General features: G+C 42.2%; 4 protein-coding genes across 4 annotated transcripts; 3 read left to right on the top strand and 1 right to left on the bottom strand.

Annotated features, from left to right (window-relative positions):
* The first annotated feature begins 2,551 nt into the window (after window positions 1–2,551).
* On the top strand, window positions 2,552–3,820 carry LOC129766131 (uncharacterized). The gene has a single exon (XM_055766597.1). The coding sequence runs from the start codon at window positions 2,552–2,554 to the stop codon at window positions 3,818–3,820; it is 1,269 nt and encodes a 422-aa protein (XP_055622572.1).
* Window positions 3,821–3,927: 107 nt separating this feature from the next.
* On the top strand, window positions 3,928–5,782 carry LOC129766130 (uncharacterized). The gene is made up of 3 exons (XM_055766596.1): window positions 3,928–4,019; window positions 4,092–4,453; window positions 4,515–5,782. The coding sequence occupies exons 1-3, from the start codon at window positions 3,928–3,930 to the stop codon at window positions 5,780–5,782; spliced, it is 1,722 nt and encodes a 573-aa protein (XP_055622571.1).
* Window positions 5,783–5,863: 81 nt separating this feature from the next.
* On the top strand, window positions 5,864–7,231 carry LOC129766129 (uncharacterized). Its single transcript, XM_055766595.1, has one exon. It carries the CDS (start codon window positions 5,864–5,866, stop codon window positions 7,229–7,231), a length of 1,368 nt encoding a protein of 455 aa, XP_055622570.1.
* A 7,971-nt stretch (window positions 7,232–15,202) lies between these two features.
* On the bottom strand, window positions 15,203–16,708 carry LOC129764811 (peritrophin-1-like). Its single transcript, XM_055764309.1, has 3 exons — window positions 16,570–16,708; window positions 15,951–16,504; window positions 15,203–15,536 (listed from the first exon to the last, which is right to left on the bottom strand). The coding sequence occupies exons 1-3, from the start codon at window positions 16,577–16,579 to the stop codon at window positions 15,534–15,536; spliced, it is 567 nt and encodes a 188-aa protein (XP_055620284.1). The 5' UTR covers window positions 16,580–16,708; the 3' UTR covers window positions 15,203–15,533.
* Window positions 16,709–24,255: the final 7,547 nt, after the last annotated feature.

The raw sequence follows: 24,255 nt of genomic DNA, 5'->3' as shown, positions 1-24,255 counted from the left end.
TGTTACCACTACGCCAGATCGCCTCCCTCGCACTCCTATGTCGTCTTATATCTATATAAATAAAAGTGGATCACCGAATGTGTCGATGAGACCAAACATCGAGAAAGGAATTGTCCGATTTAGAGCTATCTTTATACTATTTTCTGTATCAAACATTTATTTCATGTAACGGAGAAACATGTTATTTGCAAGTGGTTGAAAAATCTTGAACGAGAAGTGTGTCTGGGAATAATCTGATAGTACTAGGAATTTTATAGTAAAAGGTAATATTAAAGGGTAGATTAGTAGATCAATCAATGAACAGTTCTGCGATTGGACCCATGAACGTGCGCTTAGTAAGAAAACGTGGATGTGATAACGAATAATAAATTTTGGGCCGGACGAAGTTAGCCGGGTCAGCTAGTATTCAATAAATATTCCACGCCACTAACATTAATTTCTACATTTCATTGAACAATATTCTAAAATAGGAAAAAAGTCACATGTCCAAAAAAGTTACTTCTATACTCGCGTCGGTGTCTCAGACCGAAAGTGTTAAAAAAGTGACACACGTCCCCTCCGTACCAACAGATACGATACGCTAAACGATGACGAACGACGAATAACGATGCTACAAACAATCGCAAAGTCGTAGTGTTGATATTTTCTGAGAAATGAACGAATTATTGATTTCTCGGTCTCACAGACCTATGCGCGAGTATGTTAATCTATTCCTGACGAATGCCCTGCGTCTATAAATGGAAATCAAATCGCCAAATGTGGACTGTTGAAAAGCTGACTGGAACCAAAAGCAAAATAGTTGAGGGTCTGTCCGTTTGTAATGCTCAAAAGCACGATATTATATTGGGTTGGGGAAAAAGAAATGTCGTATATTGTCAATATATGGCAACACTTAAACATATCTTGTGTTGTACTTATCACATCGGGTCATACTATAGGGCTATTTAAAGACGACAATCTGTGCTACAAGTGTTCGTTTTACGTTTTGAAGTTGCCTTCTAAATGGCAATAAGTTTGCGAACAAAACGGCGTGGAAGTGTTCACGAACAGGAGTAGTCATTGACTCCGTAATCGGAGCCACACGCGTAATAAAATAATCAATCGATTTCCCATGGGAAGCGATCAAATCGGAGCAGTCCACGCCATCATAATTTGAGCCATGCGCATGCAAGCAATTCACCAATTATTCAATTTCCCACCAACGGGAACGCGCGTCAGCAATTTTGGACTTCCCAAGAAGTCATAAAACGTAATGATCCCCGGAGTCCTGGATCAAGTAACGTTAAACCTTCAATCAACAATGTTTGGAAGCGATAAGGTGGAAAACACCATATCGATGCACGATGTGGCATCGTATTCGTTGGATGGCGCATTCATCGTGGCGATCGTTATCGCCATCATAATTTTCCACTGGCGTAGGAACGCCAAACGACTTCAGCAATTGGAAGCGGCTCAGCGTGGGGCGCGCTCGACCAACAGCAGCGTGATCTGATGGCGCATGCACCAACGCCGGAGGGCACATTTTGTGCAAACGCAGCGAAGTACTGCGAAAATAATCAAGAAGCTTGTGCTGACAAAACAAGCTACAACATTCATTTTAATTAAAATAAAAGTTAGTTATATTCCGAATCTTGACCAATGTAGTCGTTGTTCAGAAAGAAACTCCCTTGACTTTCAGCACCCCGGGGTGCCGAAAGTGTACATTGGTGACCCCGACGTGATATTGCTAGACAAGTGCGTGCACGGCGTTTAGCAATAAAAGTGACAATGTTTTAACCGATCACTGTGTCCTGATTGATTATGTGGCACATCTCCAGAAATTCATAAAAATCCACCAGCGGGAGTGGATTGATGAGAACGTTACGCGATAGCGGTTTTCGCTAACAATCGTTCGTTGTCATTTTCGAGCCGGCGCGATGGCACGCGCTCGTTTGACAAGGCGGGATAAACATATGGTGGAATAAACAGGACTATCATGCATAAGATAGGATGAACATAAACAAAAACTGATAGCGGTGTTGTGAGAACAAGCAATATACAGTGTTATCGATTATGAAGCCTGCATTGTATCTTAGTTCGTACGTACCAGTGACGTGGAGAAGCATTAAGGGCAGAAATGAATGAAAAGTGACACACAACAAAAAAAAAATTATATGAGGAAACATTAATGTGGAAGTTTCGTGTGAATGTGAGAAGTGTTACTAATGCGAGCCCCGCAAGAGAAAAATAATGTGCGAGAGAACTGGGGGCTAGTGAACATTAAACGCTAATTTGAAAAGGTTTCAGTGTTTTTGCCAGATAATGCGTCTGATAGAACCATTCTGAGGCAATCATCTCCACCAAACTGTGGGCTGTAGTACGAACCAGCCGAAACTGCGCAGATCGGGAGCCCCCCAAGAGAAAAACAGTGCATGAATTAAGTGAAAGGCAACGGGTGTTAATATTCCTGATGGGGGGAGAATCAAACTATTACCAGCGACGTTGTAAAATCGGCGCATCAGGTGGGCATCACTACAACAATATCCAGGAAGCTGTAGGTGAAGGCTAAAAAATGGCTGACGCAGCTACAATCGCAGTGTATTCGGCGCAATTGACAGCATTGGAGGGCTCAATTAAGGCGCTGAACAACTTTTCGCAAGGAATTACGGCAGATGCCCTGCCATCAGTGGTTTACTTACAAACCCAGCATGACCTGTTGGAATACCTATTCCAACAAGCGTCGAACATCATCCTTCAACTTGAAGGACAAGGTGAAGGAACGAATAGGCGAGGGCCTTTCATGGCAATGTATTGTGAAACCAAAACAGATCTGCTCAAGTGGATCCGAGTACGAGAGAGGGCCGAAAGACGGGACGCCTCTCCGAGGGGCCAGGCCAACGCATTAGAGCAGACATTGATTGCCGGACCGAGCCGTCCGGATCACCTTCCAAGGATCGAGCTTCCACGTTTCAATGGGTCGCCAACAGAATGGTCGGCGTTTAGAAGCCGTTTCGAAAAGCGAGTTAGTGCCCTAACCGAGGACGCGGATAAATACGCCTTCCTCGGCAAATGTTTTGAACGATATGAACCAGCAAGAAACGCTAGCGAGGCGTTCGAAAATTCGGGAATGCCATTCGATCAAGCGTGGCGCAAGTTAGAAGAAAGGTTTTACAAGCAAAGAATAGCCTTTGAAGGCTACTTCTTCAACTTTCTCCGCCACCGCCGCGGAAAGGAACCAAATCCCAGAACCATTCTGGGTTTAGTTGATGCTGTGGATACCATGCTATCCGCTACGAAACAAATCGCCGGGCAAACGAGCGAATCAGACAAGGTAGCAAACGGGTTACTGATTTGCTTAGTCAAGGAGCGTTTGGACGAACAGACGCTTATGAAATTGGAAGAACGACTAGACTTACAAAAATTGTACTCATGGAAAGAATTCAAGGAGGAGCTAGAAAAAATGGCCAATCAACTAACGTGTAAGACTGCGGTAGAAAATGCTCATGCCACTAGAAAAGCAAATAAAGCAGCCGCATACAGCGCCACGAAAACTTCAGCGGGAGGAAGCAAACCTCCAATACAACAATCAAGAGAGTGTGCCTTTTGCGCAAACTCCAGTCATGCAACACATGCTTGCAAAGAATTCGGAGCTTTATCAATTGAAGCCCGTCGGGAAGAAACACGGAAGAAAAATCTGTGCTACAACTGTCTTTCAAAGACTCATAATGTGCGTAACTGTACCAGCAATGGACGATGTCGCGACTGCAAAGGTCGCCACCATACCATGCTCCACGAGAATCGGGGCCAGGGAAAGGAAAGGACAACCAAAGTGATGCAGTAGTAATGCAGGCCTCTAATGAGGGCACGGATTGACTATACAAACGGGAATATGTGTTCCTGGCCACTGTGATCACCAGTATCACACTCCAAGGCAAGTTAAAGTATAAGATGAGATGTCTCCTAGACTCGGGAAGCCAGATAGAGGCCATCAGCGAAAGGGCCTCTTCACTACTCAAGGTGCCATGTACCCAGGAACGAATGTTAGTACACGGAATCAATGGCACTATACAAAACCAACAAAAAGATCAAAATAACGCTCACGGCTGATCAAGGAAAATTCAACTTAGACTTGGAGTTGATAGTAACCCCCACGCTCTATGCGAACAACCGTCGGAGACAATAGACAGCTCCCAGTTGGCAACCCCCAAGGGTATTAGGCTTGCTGACCCAAACTTCCATGTTAAGGGACCCGTTGATATTTTATTAGGAGCGAGAGTATTCTATCAGGTACTTGGTTCAAGGCAAATAAGGACGGCTCACGGGCCAACGTATATCGAATCAAAGCTGGGATGGCTTGCCGCGGGATCACTTCACCACAACGGCACGTATGGAGCTCCTGTTAGCGTGAGTACTCTCTCATTATGTATCGAAAGGAAATGCGCCACTTGCCACTTTAAAAAATGTAAGGAAAGAGGTAAAGGGAACCAACTGTTCAAACGAAGAGTTAAATCGACTATTCTACGAATTCTACAAAGGAGATGAGATTGCATCAGAGCAGGAAACGAATACAATACTCATAGATAATGAAGTTGAGCAACACTTCAAAACCACGCATTTCATAAACGCAGACGGAAAATACGTGGTACGAATACCACTAAAAGAAGAAATAAATGTACTAGGAAGTTCGCGAGAACAAGCTGATAGGAGACTTCTATCACTGGAGCGGCGATTTGCCCAAAATCCACAACTTAAAGTTGAGTATGATCTCTTCATGAAGGAATATCTTGATCTAGGTCACATGGATTTAGTCAAGGAAAAGGATGAACACAAAGTGATTTACTACATACCGCTCTCTTGTGTGGCTAAACCCGACTCTACAACTACTAAGCTAAGAGTGGTTTACGATGCTAGCGCTAAAACTACCACTGGGAAGTCTCTAAACGATATACAAGCTATTGGCCCAGTGATACAGAAGGATCAATTAGATCTCTTGCTCGAATTCAGAGGGGAGGATTACGTGTTGAGTGCCGACATAACGAAAATGTATCGACAGACACTAGTCCATGACGACGATACCTGGATGCAATGTATTCGGTATCGCTTCAACAAAAACGAACCGATAAGGACCTATCGATTGAAAACCGTAACATACGGTGAAGCTGCCTCGTCCTTTCTGGCATGCAGAGCATTGCATCAAGCAGGGGAAGAGCAAAAGGAAACAGATGAGGAGTTAGGAAATATCATCCAACAGTCATTCTACGTGGATAATTTAATGTTAGGAGCAGACTCCGAAGAAAAGCTGATAGACATCAGACAACGAGTTGAAGCAGCACTACTAAAAAGAGGATTCCCATTGCGAAAATGGGCCTCAAATAGCAAAAAGGTTCTAGCTGGAATCCCCAAGGAGGACTTAGAACCCACAGTACGCATAGGTGACCAGGAAACCATAAAGACTTTGGGCCTGAATTGGGCCCCGGGAAATGATTCATTCATATTCAAAGTGGAAGATACGCGTTATAAGGAAAGTTCATCAATGACAAAGAGACGTCTAGCGTCTGAAATCCTACCCCTGGGACTAGTGCAACCGGCGATTGTAGCAGCAAAAATATTACTACAGCAACTATGGAAACTGCAGATACATTGGGACGACAATATTCCCACCGAAGTGACGACACAATGGAATGCAATAAAAGGGGAATTACACAAACTCAGGGAGGTAGAGTTTCCCAGGCAAGTATTACCAAGCAGACCACATTGCCTGGAACTTCATGGATTTTCGGATGCATCCACCAAGGCATACTGAGCATGCATTTACTGCCGTAGCATTGACTCCGACGGTATCGTGAGTACGCAATTGCTATGCGCTAAATCCAGAGTAGCGCCAATGAAGGAGATCACCCTGCCACGATTGGAGTTGCAAGGCGCACTTCTGCTTGCTAAATTGGCTCAGAAGGTGAAAGCAGTAATTAAGGACAGACTAAACGCAGAGTTTTATTGGTGCGATTCTCAAATTGCACTAACTTGGATCCGAGGACCTCCAACAAAGTGGAAAGTGTTTATTTCTAATCGCACCCAACAAATCCAACCGTTGACTGATGTCAAAGATTGGTATTATGTCAAATCAGCAAGCAACCCAGCCGACTTAGTATCCCGAGGTATCACCATCGGACAATTGGTAGGTAACAAGAAGACCTTTTGGATAAACGGGCCAGAATTTCTGGTTGAGGGCGACTATCCTCAAGATCAGATCGATGAAAATCGCAAGGCACCAGAAGAAAAGGTTAAATCAGTTAGCGTAGCGACAGCCAATGTCACACCTATTGATGATTACATAGCAAAATTCAAATATCACAACTCCTTCAAGAAGACGCGCAGACATTTCGCGCTAGTTAAAAGGATAATCGAGAACTGGAAGGCCAAGTCCCCAACTTGGAAACGAAGAGGTATATCAAACAAATACTTAAGCGGAGCCTTCACTCCGCAAGAATTAAATGAAGGAACAAAATTGATCATTCAAATCATGCAACAACAAGAATATCCAACCGAATTAGCAGTCATACAAAGGGGTGAAACTATCAACAAGGGTCAATTTGAGCATCTGAATCCTACAATGCAAAATGGACTCCTTCATGTAACGGGAAGGCTGAGCTTGGCCGAGCTGCCACTCACCCACAAGACCCCAATCCTAATCCCCAAATCACACCCATTCGCAAAGGTGATAATCAGATACATTCACGAAAGGAATTTCCACTGCGGACTGGAACTGGTCATGAGCGAATTCCGATGGACGTATTGGATGCGGAACCTCAGAAAGGTCGCAGAAGGAGTCATAAATAAATGCGTCAAGTGCGCCAGGGCAAGGCCAAGACGATTACAACAACACATGGGACAGTTACCCCGGGCAAGAGTCAATCCATCATCTGCATTTACCCACACAGGGGTGGATCTCTGTGGACCTTTTGAAGTCCTATTGAATTATCGCTCAAAAACAAAGACAACAGCATACGCGTGCATTTTCATCTGTTTTTCCACAAAGGCGGTACACATTGAAGTAGTGGAGAATCAATCTTCAGGTGCATTCATCTCCGCACTCTTGAGGTTCACGTCAGTCCGAGGAACACCAGACACCATTTACTCGGACAATGGCCGAAATTTCGTGGGAGCATGCAGAGAGCTCTCCGAATTACGCAAGGTATACAACAATCAAGCAACGATGACATTCCCGAGGAGGGCGTTTCAGACAAGCCTGTAAGCGAGCAATCACAAACAAATCAACAAGGTACCATCACGTCACAATCAATGCAAGAGTTGGAAGAAGACAATCCACCCAAAGCTTCGGACACAATTTGGGACGGCAGACTACGCCCTCGTCCCAAAGGGGGGAGAAATGGAAGTGTTCACGAACAGGAGTAGTCATTGACTCCGTAATCGGAGCCACACGCGTAATAAAATAATCAATCGATTTCCCATGGGAAGCGACCAAATCGGAGCAGTCCACGCCATCATAATTTGAGCCATGCGCATGCAAGCAATTCACCAATTATTCAATTTCCCACCAACGGGAACACGCGTCAGCAATTTTGGACTTCCCAAGAAGTCATAAAACGTAATGATCCCCGGAGTCCTGGATCAAGTAACGTTAAACCTTCAATCAACAATGTTTGGAAGCGATAAGGTGGAAAACACCATATCGATGCACGATGTGGCATCGTATTCGTTGGATGGCGCATTCATCGTGGCGATCGTTATCGCCATCATAATTTTCCACTGGCGTAGGAACGCCAAACGACTTCAGCAATTGGAAGCGGCTCAGCGTGGGGCGCGCTCGACCAACAGCAGCGTGATCTGATGGCGCATGCACTAACGCCGGAGGGCACATTTTGTGCAAACGCAGCGAAGTACTGCGAAAATAATCAAGAAGCTTGTGCTGACAAAACAAGCTACAACATTCATTTTAATTAAACTAAAAGTTAGTTATATTCCGAATCTTGACCAATGTAGTCGTTTTTTTTTTATAAATTCGTTTATTTTTACAGGCTCAGTTACATAAGTTTAAAGGAGCCGAAATCTTAAATATATTTTTAAAACTATATATATGAACAATTTTCTTAAATCTATGGTTAGTAATGTGGGAAACCGATTACTCGTGGTGGACTCGAGATTAAAAGGGTGACATTTTCTCAGGAAAAGGATGGGGTATAAGGAAATTATTACAATGTTGATAATCACACACACTCAATTCTTAAATGTATTCGTACATCAGTTGTGAATTTACATTTCATTCTTCTGTTTATAGCAAGCGGACCAATTACTCACAAAGGAAGAAATGGAGGGTATAAGGATATAAGGATAATCACACACGAACATCGATAGATTTAAGGAAAACATATATTTGGGACATGTAATCAAGGTCTAACCGAGCCAACACATCTCTCACCGGTACATTGGGCTGCCTTCCTCTAGCCCGAAGGGAGTTCTCTAAATTCGATCTGGCAACAAGATACACCTCACACGACCAAACAACGTGTTCGATGTCGTGGTAACCTCGGCCACAAACGCAGATATTGCTGCCGGCCAGATTGAAACGAAAGAGTAGCGCGTCTAACGAACAGTGATTGGACATGAGTCGGGAGAAGGTGCGAATAAAGTCCCGACTCAAGTCCAGACTTTTGAACCATGGTTTGAGGCTAACCTTAGGGATAATCGAGTGAAGCCACCGGCCCAATTCATCTTCGTTCCATTTGCGTTGCCAGTTAGCGATGGTATTTTTACGGACTAAAGAGTAAAATTCATTGAAGGCGATTTGACCCTGATAAATATCGCCTACAATCGCACCTACCTTTGCTAATGAGTCAGCCCTCTCATTACCCGGAATTGAGCAATGAGAAGGGACCCACACAAAGGTAATGACATAACAGCGTCTGGATAAAGCACTCTAAATTTTTCGTATTCTCTCAAGGAAGTACGGCGAGTGCTTTTCTGGCCTCACTGAACGGATAGCTTCGACAGAGCTAAGACTATCCGTTACAATGTAATAGTGTTCAACAGGTCGTGAGGCGACGCTGTCCAGCGCCCAATGAATTGCTGCCAATTCAGCAATATACACTGAGCAAGGATTCTGAAGACTGTGTGAGGTGCTAAAAAATTCGTTGAACACTCCAAATCCTGTGGACTCGTTTATAGTGGACCCATCAGTAAAGTACATATTATCACAATTGATACCCCTATATTTTTCATCGAAGATCGTTGGAGCGATCCTCGATCGTTGGTAATCTGAATATCCATGGATATCTTGCTTCATGGACAGATCAAAATGCACAGAGGAATTGATGTAGTCAGGGAAACAAACACGGTTGGGAATATACGAAGAAGAATCAACCTGCATGGAGATGAATTCATGATATGAACTCATGAATCCGGAGTGAAAATTTAGCTCGATTAGCCGCTCAAAATTTCCGATCACCAATAGGTTCATGACCTTACACCGGATGAAGAACCGAAGAGATAATAAATTGAAGCGATCTTTTAGTGGGAGTAGGCCTGCCAAAACCTCGAGACTCATGGTCTCATGGAGACAAAGATACTGAATTCGCTCGAGTTTAATTAAGTGTGTTTTGGCAGCTGATTGAAAACAGAAACTGCCATACTCCATCACTGAGAGAATAGTTGTTCTATACAACATTATAAGATCTTCGGGATGGTCTCCCCACCAGGTGCCGGTTATTGTACGGAGAAAGTTTATTCTTTGTTGACATTTTTTACTCAGATACCTAATATGGGCCCCCCCAAGTACATTTGGAGTCGAACCAGACCCCAAGATACTTGAATGACATAGCATGAGTGATCGGTTTACCCAAAAGTTGAAGCTTTGGTTTTGCTGGTCTATGCTTCCTAGAAAAAACCACCATCTCTGTTTTCTCCGTGGAGAATTCGATCCCTAGCCCAATGGCCCAGGTTGAAAAATTGTTCAAAGTATCTTGTAAGGGTTCTTGTAGGTCGGATTCTGTTGATCCTACGACAGAGACCACTCCATCATCTGCAAGTTGTCTTAGGCTGCAATTTTGTGTAAGGCAATTGTCGATATCGCTTACATAGAAGTTGTACAAAAGGGGGCTTAAACATGAGCCCTGGGGGAGGCCCATGTAAGAGACCCGACTTACTGCCGAATCTCCGTGAGAAAAGTTCAAATGCTTCTCACAAAGCAAGTTATATAACATATTATTCAATAGAGGCGGCAGACCCCGAGAGTGTAATTTGTCTGTCAAAACCTCTATTGAAACAGAATCAAAGGCCCCCTTTATGTCCAAGAATACTGAAGCCATTTGTTTTTTTCCGGCGTAAGCCATTTGAATTTCTGAAGAAAGCAACGCAAGACAATCATTCGTCCCCTTGCCCCTGCGGAACCCATATTGTGTATCTGAGAGTAGGCCATTCGTTTCAACCCATCGATCAAGGCGAAACAAGATCATTTTCTCCAACAATTTCCGTATACAAGACAGCATTGCTATTGGGCGGTACGAATTGAAGTCGGACGCGGGTTTTCCGGGTTTTTGAATAGCTATAACTCGTACTTGTCTCCAATCATCTGGAACAATATTATTCTCCAGAAACCGATTGAATAAATTCAACAAGCGATGTTTCGCCACATCAGGGAGGTTTTTCAGCAAGTTGAACTTAATTCTATCCGATCCCGGAGCAGAATTGTTACATGAAAGCAGAGCAAGAGAGAATTCTACCATCGAAAACTCGGAATCAAGATCGCACCTATCTTGTGGTATATCTCGAACAATTTTTTGCACAGGAGCGGAATCAGGACAAACCTTCCGTGCAAAATTAAAAATCCATCGATGTGAATATTCCTCGCTTTCATTGGATGAAGAGCGATTTCTCATGTTTCGAGCCACTTTCCATAATTTTTTCATTGACGTTTCTCGTGACAAATCTCCCACGAAATTTCGCCAATAAGCACGTTTTTTCCCTTTGATCAAGTTTTTAAATTGATTTTCAAGGTCCAAATACGATTGAAAATTTTCAATGGTTCCACGTTTCCGAAAAGCTTTGAATGCGTTCGATTTATCCTGATAAAGCTTGGAACATTGGCTATCCCACCATGGATTGGGAGGCCTTCGATGAAAAGTGGAGCCTGGGATGGGTTTCGTTTGAGCGCGAACCGCGCTGTCATAGATCAAACGAGAAAGGAAGTTATACTCCTCCAATGGAGGTAAACCATCTCTGGAATTGATGGCTAGAGCAATCGCGTCCTTTTTTTTCCAGTCAATGTGTCTTGTGAGGTCATATGCCATGTTTATAGATTCAGAAGAATTCGACCCAATGGTGATGGAAATTTTGATTGGCAAGTGATCACTACCGTTGGGGTCCTGGATTACATTCCACTTGCAATCTAACGATAGTGAATTCGAGCAAAGCGAGAGGTCAAGAGCACTTGGGTTAGTAGAAGGTTTAGGTACACGTGTTGTTTCCCCAGTGTTCAAAAGTGTCATATTGAAGCTGTTACAAAGATCATATATCAACAGTGAACGATTGTCGTCGTACTGTTCCCCCCAGGCAGTTCCGTGAGAATTGAAGTCTCCCAAGATCAATCGTGGCTCAGGAAGGAGTGAGCACATGTCAACAAGTTGTTTGCGGCTGACCGCAGCTCTCGGAGGCCAATACAAGCTGACAATACAGAGGTCTTTGCCTCTGATGTTTGCATGACAAGCAACAGCTTCAATCCCTCCAATAGGTGGAAGGTCAATTCGAAAAAATGAGTGGCACTTATTGATCCCCAATAGCACCCCTCCGTATCTGTCATCACGGTCCAAGCGTATAATATTAAAATCGTGGAAAGAGATATCATCTCGCGAAGAAAGCCAAGTTTCGGACAGAGCAAAAACATCACAATTGTAGTTATGAATTAAAATTTTGAATGTATCCAATTTAGGGATAAGACTACGACAATTCCACTGTAAAACAGTGATATCTCCGACCTCTCTATTTGAATTAGACATCAAGAGAGATAATCATTGCAAGGAGGGGCCATGTTTGCATCAATTGTTGCAAAATTGTCTTTAATACTGGAAGCATTGATATGACAATGGTTCTGATGGAGTCGGAAACATTAAAGCATGTGAAGATTTGAGCCACAAGGTCAGTCAACTTTATAAATCCCGATTGGGAAGTTGAACTGGACGGTAAAATAGGGACAGTTGGGGTTTTTGATGTCCCTTCGAGTGCTGGGTCGTTCGAAGGTGAATTATTCCCACGGAAGCCAGGAGGAACCTGATTTTGCTTGTCCGCTGCACTCGATTTTTTAGGCATACTAACAGAGGGTATAACCGGAGGGGCTTGTCCTTGAACTTTGGGAGTGGTCACATTTTTGCGCCGGGGATTCCCTTGGAAGATGTACGGTGTGCCCTCGTTAGCTGTATCCGCTTCCATTTCGTCAACTGGCAGCGAAGCGAAGACATTGTTTGCGGTTAAAGGTTGTTGCTGTTGGGCCAATGGAGAAGCGCCCTTCAAAATTTCCGCAAAAGTGCGCTTCGAGCGTTCCTTTAAAGAGCGCTTCTGCTTCTCCCAGCGACTCTTGTAAGTTTCACAAGCCGAGAGCACATGCGGATTTCCTACGCAATATGGACACTTTTGCTCAATCGCACTGCAGGATTTGTCCACATGTTGCTCTCCGCAAGTGGCACAGCGCTCCTTGTTGGCGCAGTAAGCTGCTGTGTGACCAACTGACTTGCATTTCAGGCAAGTCATGGGCTTTGGCACGAAGAGTCGCAGCGGTAGCCTCAATTTGTCCACCATAACGTAGTCAGGGAGGGCGGAGCCAGCAAAAGTGACTCTAAACGAGTCGGACGGCGTAAATTTCGATTCTTTCCCTTCCTGGGAGACTTTGCCGAGTTGTCGGCATTCTAAGATTTTATACTTAATCAAAGGCAGCTTTTTAAATCTGCCATCTCCTTCCATAATTGATTTGCACGTCAGACCCGTTTCGGTTATCACCCCCGAGATTTCTACGTCATGGGAAGGCACGTAGACACGATATTCCAGGGTAAACCTCTGGTCGACGACAATACCGTTTGAGTCTTTCCGATCAGCCATGACAACACGCAGTTTGGTCGGTCTAACCTTCGTAATTTCTGTCACGGAGGAGTATCTTGCCAGATCTTTCATGATCTGAATAACATTAAGTGCTTTTCCGTTTGGCTTAGGCCTGAAGAAAACAACCCACGGACCAGTTCTAGGTGCATCTTCAGGATAGACCTTGACACGTGGAGAGAAGACAACAGGAGGAGAAGGAGATGACGAGGATTGAAGGGGATCGGGGACAACAGGATGGGGAGGCGAAATCTGAGCTGGTGTAGGAGCGAGGGGGGTTGGAGAGGAGATATTTGCAGGTTTTTTAGAGGGGGGCTTGCTAGAGTTAGCAGACTCGTCCCCGGACGAAACATCCTCTGATGTAGGAACGCGTTTAAGTGTCTTCGCTGTTCCTTTATTTGTGTTTTCAACCAGAGGGGAGTCATCATCAGAGATCTCCATAACTGGAGATCCTCCCCCTCCTTCTGCCATTCTGTAATTGGTACTTATAATCTAATATTTTGTTTTAATAATAATAATAATTAAAAAAAAAATTAAATTAAAAAAAAATCTTATATCTTATTTATTTCTATTCACCACAATGCACCCAGTGCTGATGAACTGGCAACCGCTGCTTGCTTCTCAATCGGAGCGCTTGAGCGCTCGGCACTATCACACACCACTAAGAAGTGATGCTCTCCTTCACACTGCTGTAAGTGAACAGCGAATCGCGCTGGTATTGTGTGCGTGCAACTGAGCACCGATGTCCGACTTCGATTGCGATGACGACAAATCGGCGAAAACTGAAAGCCGGCTGGCCTTGCCAGGCTTTGATGATTCTGCTTTTCTCACTAATTCCGAGTTCACACTGCGTTTTACGATATCTCGAACAGTTCGAAAACGTGCGAAAAAAGCACACCCGGGCGATAAAAAAAAATAACAGCCAACGGTAACCGAAAACAATGCTTTAACGGAGACGCTCACAGCACATGACCGGTTACTCGAAGCTTATGCCGAAGAATGCAATGTAGTCGTTGTTCAGAAAGAAACTCCCTTGACTTTCAGCACCCCGGGGTGCCGAAAGTGTACACGGCGCATATTTGACTTAAATTGGATAATTTTAAGTATGTTGAATAAAGCATCAAATTTCGATCAGAAATACGACATTTCTTTTTCCCCAACCCTATATATGCATATAAGCACGATATGGATTAATTTGATTTTTTCATCATTTAACGGACATTCGTGGTGAGATCAGACCTTGGTTGAATGAAATTATTCCTCTCGCAATCGATAAACCTCTACGTTTTATATAATACAAACCTGTCCATATTCCTCCCACTATATGTCCATGTTTTACTTTTATTTATTTTGTCTTAACGTCTTTACAACATGGCCTGATTCACAATTTTTTCTTGTGTATCGTTCGTTGCTTGGTGTTTTAGTGGTGCGGCTTGCAAGGTCTGCGACCAACCCCACTATCTCGCAGGAGAACCATCGTGATACTGCTGCTTAACGTCCCGAGTACCACCAGGACTGGGCAAAGACGCTTACAGCGGCGTCAATTCGCTTAGAGGAGCTGTTTCCGGGTTTTTGTGGCTTTTCTTGGGGACTGGCAATGCCCAATGCTCATCCCACCACACCCCAGACAGTTCCCCTTTACCAGTGCAAGCCAGAAAAACGATCTATGATGATAGAATTTCTGACCCGAACGGGAATCGAATCCGAAGCCCCCATCTTGACAAGCGCATATGTCCATATTACCCGCATCGAAAAAAAAAATTGTACTTTTCGGTCTGTTTGAATTTCAGTAAAAAAAGCATTGAAAAACACTTTTATTATGAAATATTTGTCCAATTAGGTAGAAAAACAGTATTTGGAATTACAAGAAACTGCATCAGAGTTTTGAGAAACATGAGTTTTCAAAGATATAATTGAAATTCTTCTTAATATGTCCGTTTTACCCCCACCTCCCCTTTATACTCACTTGTTCATCAGCGAACTAGTGTAACAAACTTGCGTATACCAGCTACAGTTTGTGCATTCATCTGACCTCAGAAGTGAAGAAGTTCACATGATTTGTTTGTAATATTAGTGATTTGGGTTTCTTTCAATTTCCTAATAATGTTATTGCCAGAGTTGCCAATTATTTTCATTATTTTATCATAATTGTATTTTATTTGAGTGATTTCAAATTAAGTGTATCTTCAGCGCACACAACTTCTGATGATTCAGATTCTGTAGGATTGTAGGAATAGTACACAATTTCACAGAATCAGTGAATTCATCAGGAAATGCGGGTCAACAAAAACACTAAATATTCCAGAATTTCTAAAATACTCAGGATATATCTGTATCATCGTTCGAAGTATCTAGTCCACCTGGAGAATACGTTCCATCATCTATAATATGTTTAAGTACAATTGGATTCATGAAGCATGATTCAATCAGTTTCAGGTCCAGGTTCATTTTGATGCTCACTGAAAGAAAAATTTAAATATAATTGAATCAAAATTATACACAAGTTCAGTCGTTTCCGAAAAAATGAAAGTCTAATCCAATTTCGATAAGAAAATGTCGCAACTATTTCGTTTCAAACTAATAATTTTGCGCAAAATTGGTTGTTTGAGAAGATGCTGACTGATATGAAATTGTAGCAGTTCGGTGTCTAAGAAGGACCGTACAGCTGTTTAATCTTATCAATCCCTCGGTTGGCTGAAACAGTAGACTTCGTTATGAGCCAGTCAGAGTAATGTAATTGCTACGTTGAGACTGTGAAATGACAAAATTAAAACTTTAAATTACCATCGCGCTATCGAAAATGTCGAAATTTTAAATTGATCTGTTTCGATTACCATGTCTACGGAAGTTTGTTCGATATACAGTATACTTACGGAACATTCGTCCCCTTCAATACAGCCAGGTTCTGGTTCGTTCTTAAAAATGGTTCCTTCAGGACATTCCATTCTATGTGGCACATTTTTTGAATCGCAAATGTAATAAAATGTGCAGTTGCGTGGATCCACAATAAATTCTAGTACATCCGCCTCTTCCGAACAATGAACATTGTCGACGCAATCCGAGTTTTTTGGTAGAACGCACTGTGACGTCTTCTTGTCGAAAATTAAATTGCCTTGGCATTTTAATTCATGGCGTTTACCATCAATGCATAAAATGTAGCTTTCACAATCTCCTTCCACGGGCAATTTTTTTATTCCTGATTCAGGACATGTCTCTACAGAACAATCGTAGTTAGGGTCACATATTTCATCTGGGTTGAAAAAAAAACCAGGCGGGCAACTCATCTCATGCGGAAAATCATTGACACAGCTGAAATACATGGAACAATTCTCTGGATGTGGTAAAAAATTAACTCCCTCTTGACACTTGATATCTTCTAGTCCCCATGCCCCCAAAATGGTAGCAAATCCAATAAGGATCCAGAGTTCTGCAATATATAAAACGTGATAGAAATGTCGTACGAAGTTATTCAATAATGTCAACAATGCTTACTTTGATCCATCCTTCCAATGACTTGTAGAGGTGTTCGAACAAAATTTTATTTTATAGCTGCGTTTAACATAATCTTATCAAACCTCTGTTCTCGGTCGATTGTCGTACTTTATAGGCGATATAATTACTTCCTGATTAACTTATTGATTTTAGTAATTGCCGAAAAAGCACAATTGATAACATTTATTGCTCTCCAATATAACAGGTATTTGATACAAGGAATATAATCAACGTTTATACGGATTATAGATTATTATTTTGGCTACGCAATTCCGTGTGCGAAGAAGTTAGACATCGGGAGCCACTTTGTGTGCACCGGAGGAACCGATTCGGCATTTATAACAACCTATCCCTTTTGGCGAAAGCCGAGAGTGTTGAACGGAACCCTGGTTACGGTCGCCCGACAGTGCTGCGAGCGTAAAATACAGCTGAAGCTGAAGACGAAGACCGAAAGCATCCTCATAGTATATGGCCAAAATATACATTTTATGCGGAACCACCAGTCGAGAGCAGCAGGAAATCATCCAAAAGACGCTACTGAAGGTGCTGGTGAAAAACATCTTACCGGCAAAGCTCTATGTCATGGTCATGATGGATGACGAGACCTTCTCGACCGAGGAGATAAGCGATGACGTGAAGTATATCTCTCTTGTTTTATTTCACTTATTTTTTTCAGAGTTATGGAAATTCTTGACTAGTCGAACTTGACCAGAACATTTCACTTGCCCCCGTGCCTCTTAACGCCAAAGGGGGATTGGGCTCTGCTCGTGCTGTTTAGTTCTGACCAAGGAAATGTGGGACAATCGCGCAGGTGCTAAGGATGGCCGTCTTTTGGATGCCGGCCAATTCCTTCACGGTGTTCAACACCTTAAGCGCTCCCAGAAGCGTCTTCGGGACAGTTCCAGTTCCAAAGAGAACAGCTGGAACAATTCTTGGGATCTCTCTAAGTCCCCTTAGTTTTTTCGTTTCCATGGCCAATCATCGGTATAGTAAAATATTGCGGCTGTGGATCATTTTCCTGGACAGGTTAATAGGACAAATATTAGCTCCAGTTGTCGATGGGCAATGCGGGCCGCGTTGCTGTGGCGATTGGTGTAAACTGCGTTGGCCTGAATGGGGCAGCCTCGCATAATATTTTCATGACAAATGTCATGAACGTTTTGATGCCAAACGTACCGCCTGCGATTTCTTGCCGGCGTTATCCTGTCCTGGATGACTATCAATTCGGCTTCTATTACTGAAGAAAGCATATCAAGCGTTAGCCAGAGATTAGATGCGGGCTTGTGAACGTATGGCCGCTCCAGTGGATGGGGGTCTTCTCTCCTCCTCCTTTTGTCCTTCTCCACTGTCTACAGATTATAATTGAGCTAGTACTCCGCTTGCGCCAAGTGCAAAGGGCTGTATCCTCTGTCAGCGGCGCGGTCAGCCCAGTATAACACATTTTTGTTGGCATTCTGCGAAGTATTCACGCAGCTGTCGTACTTGGGTGGAAATATCGACGATTCCAAGTCCCCCTTCTTTAGGTGGTGTCATTCTCTCCAGTGCCGATTCGGAATGGTGCATTCCGGCCTCCCTGAATACTTTTCTCATCCTGCTCCCAAGGTCTTCTGGTTATAGGTCTTGTTTTCCACGTTCAGGAAAGTCTTCAGGACACAGTTCATTCGACTCAAGAATTTGTTCTCATCTCCGTCTTGGTGTTGGAATGGCGAATCCGGGTGAGCCGTCGGAATCCAAGATATTTATAAGACTCGCCACGAACCATGTCCCTCGCCGTCGAGTTGTGCTTTCAGTAGATGGTCACAGCGGCACTGGTCGAGGCTGAACTCCATGCCGATGTCCCTGCTCATTTTTTCGATAACCCGGATAGCTACATCTAGACGCTGACGTGACATCGAGATCGTCCATGTAAAAAGGATAGGTCACTTCCTCGTGACACCGTCGTTATATCTTATCTTATAGCCATAACAATTTCTCTTGAGCGTCAAACTGAAGAGGTTCAGTGCTAGACAAAAACGAAGTGGAATATCATCCTCATTCGCATGCTGCAGGAACCACACGACGGCGGGATCAATTTTGTAGAACTACAATACCTGGATGAGAAACGAGTGAGGTTTAGAATCATTAGTCCTATAATTGATATAGGCCGTGCTGAGGTTCCGCTGATTGTGAACCACTTGTCCGACGACAGCTGCACCAATGACCTGATCCTGATCTTTGCACAGTGTAGCGATTTTAGCCACCAAGACACCAGCTATTTTGAAGATGCCACAGAGCACTCGTCTTAAGCCGGGTTCAGACGGTGCGAGTAAGCATACGAGTCGGTCTAGTCAGTTACTGCAGTGCAGCTACTCACACCGTGTGAACACATCATGCCAGTTAGTGTCATGAGTAATCCGGCGTGCGAGCTACTTCAAAGTTTTTTGATTTTACTCGCACTCGCATCCCTAAAAACGTCAAAAACAGCATTTAGCGCTCGAATCGGGGATGCCAAACGTAAAGAAATGTCTCCATTTTGAAGATATTTCAAAATATTAACAAACTCGAAAATTCTTGGAAAACAAATAAAACCCACATAGTTTCTAAATAAAATCGTTGTTATTTTGTTTTATACTCTTTCTTTTTGAGATAGTTTTCTTGAAAACAAAAACATAAGCCATCCATGAGTGAAGACATCAGATGATAATTCCATATGCCGTGCAAGGATATTTGAGAAAGATACCTGGCATCCCTAATCAAAGATAGAATATCTATATTAAATGGCGGCATCCGTGTTTGTGAGGCAAATTTCTCTATCAGATTAGTATACTTGAAGGCAGTTTTAAACCGTTAAAATTTGAATGAAAATTTCATACATACATTATTTGACCATTTAAAGCACGTGACCCTGATCCTCAATAAACTATTTTCCTATATATTTTTTTTATATTTCCACCAAAACTTATCATTATAGTATAAAGTTATCATCAGACACAATTTTCGTTCAAGATTCACTCACTACTTGCAGAAAAAGTATTGTTCTATTAAACAGAATACATATTCGATTTGAAAAAGTTCATTTTCATTCATAATTTCAATTTTTGACGCGTATTTATTCCACCTGTAAATCAACTATCATTTTCACTTCACAAATCGGCACAAGAAGCTGCTGTCAAGGCGAAATACGAAGAGATAGTAGTCCGTGTGCATTCTGTTTGTTTGCATGTTTTTTCGTGTTAGCAGCAGCAGTTAAAAGCAAAAAAATGACGCAAAGATGGAATTCGGAACAAAATGAACACTTTGTGGAATTATATAAAGAACAAACCATTTTGTGGAACTGTATGGATCCCAATTATAAAAACAGAGATTTGCGTAAAGCCTCGCTTGAATACATTCGTTCAGAAGTGGGGTTATCGGATACGAAAGAAGTTACAAAAAAAATAAAAAATTTACGTTCTACATACAACCAGGAGAAATTAAAAATTGAGAAAAGCAAACGAAGCGGATGTGGTACTGATGAGATATATAAACCTTCCGTCCAATGGTTCGATGCCATGGATTACATCATGAATATTATTCATCTGAAGGAAAAACAAACAATAAGTAATCTAGTAAGTTATTTTCTTCTATTATATAATGCACTATAACACTAAATATATATATATACATTACTAAATGATTCGATATTATACTATACTGCAACTATACTACACTATATTATACTGTATTCTCTAATTAATAAATCATATTATTTTGCCAAGTAACCGCTCCCTCGCTATTAAAGTAATGTTTATATTTATCTCTCATTTTCTCTGCAATAGCCTTTGATCTATTATTCATCCGTGAGCGTTGAATGCTTCGTAAACCCTCAATCTCTGACCTCCACTGCCCTAAATTAATTTCAAAATTTATTATGTCTTCATAGTCAATTGTTCCTGGTGGAGTATACGTTTTCGATGCAGACATACGCAACCAGTTGTGTAAAGTACATGCACATAAAACTATCTTCATTGCGGTATCCTCTCTAACCTGGATTGGTTTTCCCAAAATACGAAAACGAGATGCTAAAATGCCAAATCCATTTTCAACTATTCTCCTTGCTCTGCTCAATCTGTAGTTAAAAATCTTTTCTTCTTTAGTCGGTGTATTTTTATAGGGCTTCAATAAATACGGCTTTAATGGAAACGCATCATCACCTACTAAAACGCCATTTTCAGGCAATAGAATATTGTTTTCTAGATGAGAATATAAAGAGCATTTTTGAAATATCCCACCATCTGCGTTACGACCGTATGAGCCTATATCAACATATCTAAAACAATAATCGTGATCCACGATTGCCATTAACACTATGCTATTCGTTCCCTTATAGTTGTAATATTCACTACCACAATTAGGTGGTGCTTGAATTGTGATGTGCTTCCCATCAATAGCTCCATAGCATTTCATGCATCAACATCTGGGAGCGATTTTGCTGAAGAAATTACAATAATCGATGAGGAGTACCTCGATGCTACTGATGAAAACAACGCTGATGAAATCCTACCAAAGAAGCCATCGAACAGAAGATCGAAGAAGAAATTGTCAACTGAGCAGTCTACAATACAAGCGGCCGTGAATGAACTGAAGGAACTGAATAATAATTTAACAGTGTCTGCCTCGAGTATGGGAGAACCAGAAGATGAATGTGAGGCAATTGGAAGACATGTTATAATGCAGCTCAGACAGTTATCCCCAATTGATAGAATTGATGCGACAGATGAAATACATGCAATTCTTTCTAGATACCGTAAGAATGCCCTCTGCGTCAGTAGAATGCAATACACATATTCTGATCACGAATATACTGAAACATCACAGGCGACTGTAGGTTTTCCACCAAGATCACCCTAACGTCCTACATCTTCACAATCAAATCAACAGTCGCAAATACTATAACCAAGTCATGCAATATTGTACTATTTTTAAGGATCACTTTCCATACAATAGAACTTAGATAATAAAAAAAGCTACTTACTTTAATAAAATCTTTTAGACTGAAATTTATAGCGTCACATACTTCCGGAATTATCTTAGCTATGGATGCCTTCGAGATTCTAAAAAATATCGACAATAATCTGAACGATATTCCAGAGGAGAGGTACACCAAAGTAATTTCTAATTTCACTCTTGCAGGTATAGCACCCCTCATAAGTGTATCTTGGCGTTGTATTTTTGGAGCAATTAAATCCAATAGTGTTTCCACTTGTTCTGGTGTTACTCTCAACACTGCTCTGTACTCTCGGGGATCATTATCGTAGAGTTCGTTCAGTATTGTATTTGTTGCTCCTTTTTTTTGCATCCAATTCCTGGCCCAAATCCTTTTGCCTTTCTGCTTTTTCCGAATAGTACCTTCAGCTCGAAGTAATTCAGCACAAAGTATTTTTGTAACCGCTTTTGTCACGGTACGAACTACAGTCAGCCGTGTTTTGCTGGACAACATTGTATACGGTATAAACTACGGTTAGCGTGTATTTCGGGATCAAATTGTGTGATAATAAATGCAACTGAAAACCTGAGATAAAAACTGCCAATAGAGATGTCGATTTCGGATCAATTATCTGTCAAATTCTGATCTGATTCCTGTTTCTCATTATTTGATGTACATTTGAAAAATCACCTGGCATCCCTGGTAAACCCGTGCTGTTGTATCTAGTTACATGCCAACAACTCACACTGTGTGAACAGACAAGGCGAGTCAACCGATTGTCAAGCGAGTCCACCGGGTCAGTAGCTGCTCACTGTCAAGTCAGCTACTAGCAACGTATAAATGGGCCTTTAGCTTCACCGCTGACAGAATATGATAGAAGATGAGAGCTCGCGATTGGGCTGTATGATGCAGGGCTGGGATAAACCTCAAAGCGGGTGAAACATAAACGGTAGGGCTGCGTCGCATAGATACGGTGTGTTTAAATTAGGCAGACTGCGCATTGCACGCAAAATACGTTGGATCTAAAGGGAGAATTGCATTCACCATCCTTACATCACCTCTCCTGAAAAAAGGAAAAATCAGGGATAAATAGTTTATTGTGTTATCATATACACGATAGAATATGTACTTTGAAAATGTTAAGTTTTAAATTGATTCATCATACAATTTTCCAAATATCCAGGTAGTCTCTTCGCTCGTAATGAACGTTCAACAACGCTAGACTGTTGACTTTTTACCGGGGAGGCTGTACAGCAGTGTCCTGGTAGGTTCTACGCCATTTCGAATGCTCTGTAGAGATAGCTTCTTCGGAGTGGTACGGTTTCTTTGTCTACGACACATGTCTTTTCAAGATCTGACCACCTTCATTGTTCATAACTAGCAAGCCGTTTCGTTCTCTCTTCAAGGTACAGTAACGAGGGTCGAATCGTGATTCTCCTTTTGCACGAGTTCCCGCCTTGCGTCTTCTCAAAACTTTGCATCCTTTCACAGGGGGAGTCTGATTTTCCCACCCGTCCTCCTCCGACAGTATACCTGTAACAGATTGCGCTGCAGCGTTATACCCTTGAGCGATCATGGCTTTGCTCGCCTGCTTCATTCAGTTTTATGCCAGACCGTTCTGCTGGGGATATGCAATGATGGGAATAAATATAAAGGCAGGCGTCTGTATAGTGCTCACAGGGTCACCCGTGTGCTAAAGATTGTGTTACTCTGAGAAATACATGCAGGTGGTATGCATGACTATTTAAGACAATAACCGATTCGTTATTGTATTTGTGTTAGTGTTATTATGGTTATAATGGTCATTTTCGGCTGGAAATAATTATAAAAGCAGAAAAGATATTTCAACGTGAATAGTCGTTACTGTAAGAAATCGAAAGAAAGGTAATTTTATATTATAATAAACGCATACCAGTTGCTATTTCACGTAAGAGAATGTTTGTTTTTGTATGTTTTTTTCTGCAGCTGCCTCGAGGTAAACGGTTTTTTGACGTAGGACTATGTCTTTCATTTCTATACCGGGGTGTAAAATCAATGTTTCGAAAACGAAAGCGTTACGCCGGAGACCGAGATTTTGAGCGTTAATAGCTCCTAAACAACTGAACGAAATGGTATGATAAACACTTCATTCGAAAGATAAAATGTCTACGCGTTATATATTTGTTACTTTTTGATCCAAATAGACTTTTTTTCAATAGTCTTAAAATTGCTTTCAAAACAGGCTATTGCCAATCGGTATATAAGCGAGCGCCGCTCGGAAATCCACTCAGTTATAATTGAACAGCGATTGGAGCATGTTGTCGCTGTTGTGGTGAAGCTCCTCGTTTATCAAGAAAGCGCGGATGAACGGTGTTACCAAGAGCCTGTTTGTGCACTTAGGCCAGAAGGGAATCCATCAGGAGGAGAGTGATGGCACAAACGGTTCCCCGGGAAGAGATCAGAGCAGCCGCCACACATACACAAACACGCGCGGAACTCTTCGTTTGGATGCCATTCAGCGTCGAGAAAATTCCGGAAAGATTCAATCGTTGCTGAAAAATAATCTGCTAGTACCCCTGGGAACTGAAAAATACATTCATGCGAAAGAGTTCATTTAAATGTTTTCTATCCATGTAGCACTGCGACCAAATATTTTTCAATCAAGTGCTAGCAACAGGTGGTTATCGAGTTAGCATTAACCACTGGTGGGCTTCGAGTATCGAGGAAAAATCTAATCGTTGCTGAAAATTAATCTGCCAGTT

This window comes from Toxorhynchites rutilus, chromosome 2 (assembly GCF_029784135.1).
Source record: "Toxorhynchites rutilus septentrionalis strain SRP chromosome 2, ASM2978413v1, whole genome shotgun sequence".
NCBI lineage: Eukaryota > Metazoa > Arthropoda > Insecta > Diptera > Culicidae > Toxorhynchites > Toxorhynchites rutilus.
The sequence above is the reverse complement of the archived record's forward strand: the minus strand, read 5'-3'. Positions and strand labels throughout refer to the sequence as shown.

Bases quoted from the DNA above. Each gene is read 5' to 3' on its own strand.
- LOC129766129 (XM_055766595.1), top strand. From the start codon at position 5,864: ATGAAGGAGATCACCCTGCCACGATTGGAGTTGCAAGGCGCACTTCTG.
- LOC129766130 (XM_055766596.1), top strand. From the start codon at position 3,928: ATGAGATGTCTCCTAGACTCGGGAAGCCAGATAGAGGCCATCAGCGAA. The intron at 4,020-4,091 runs GTTAGTACACGG...CGGCTGATCAAG, and splicing joins CCATGTACCCAGGAACGAAT to GAAAATTCAACTTAGACTTG. The intron at 4,454-4,514 runs GTAAAGGGAACC...AATTCTACAAAG, and splicing joins TAAAAAATGTAAGGAAAGAG to GAGATGAGATTGCATCAGAG.
- LOC129766131 (XM_055766597.1), top strand. From the start codon at position 2,552: ATGGCTGACGCAGCTACAATCGCAGTGTATTCGGCGCAATTGACAGCA.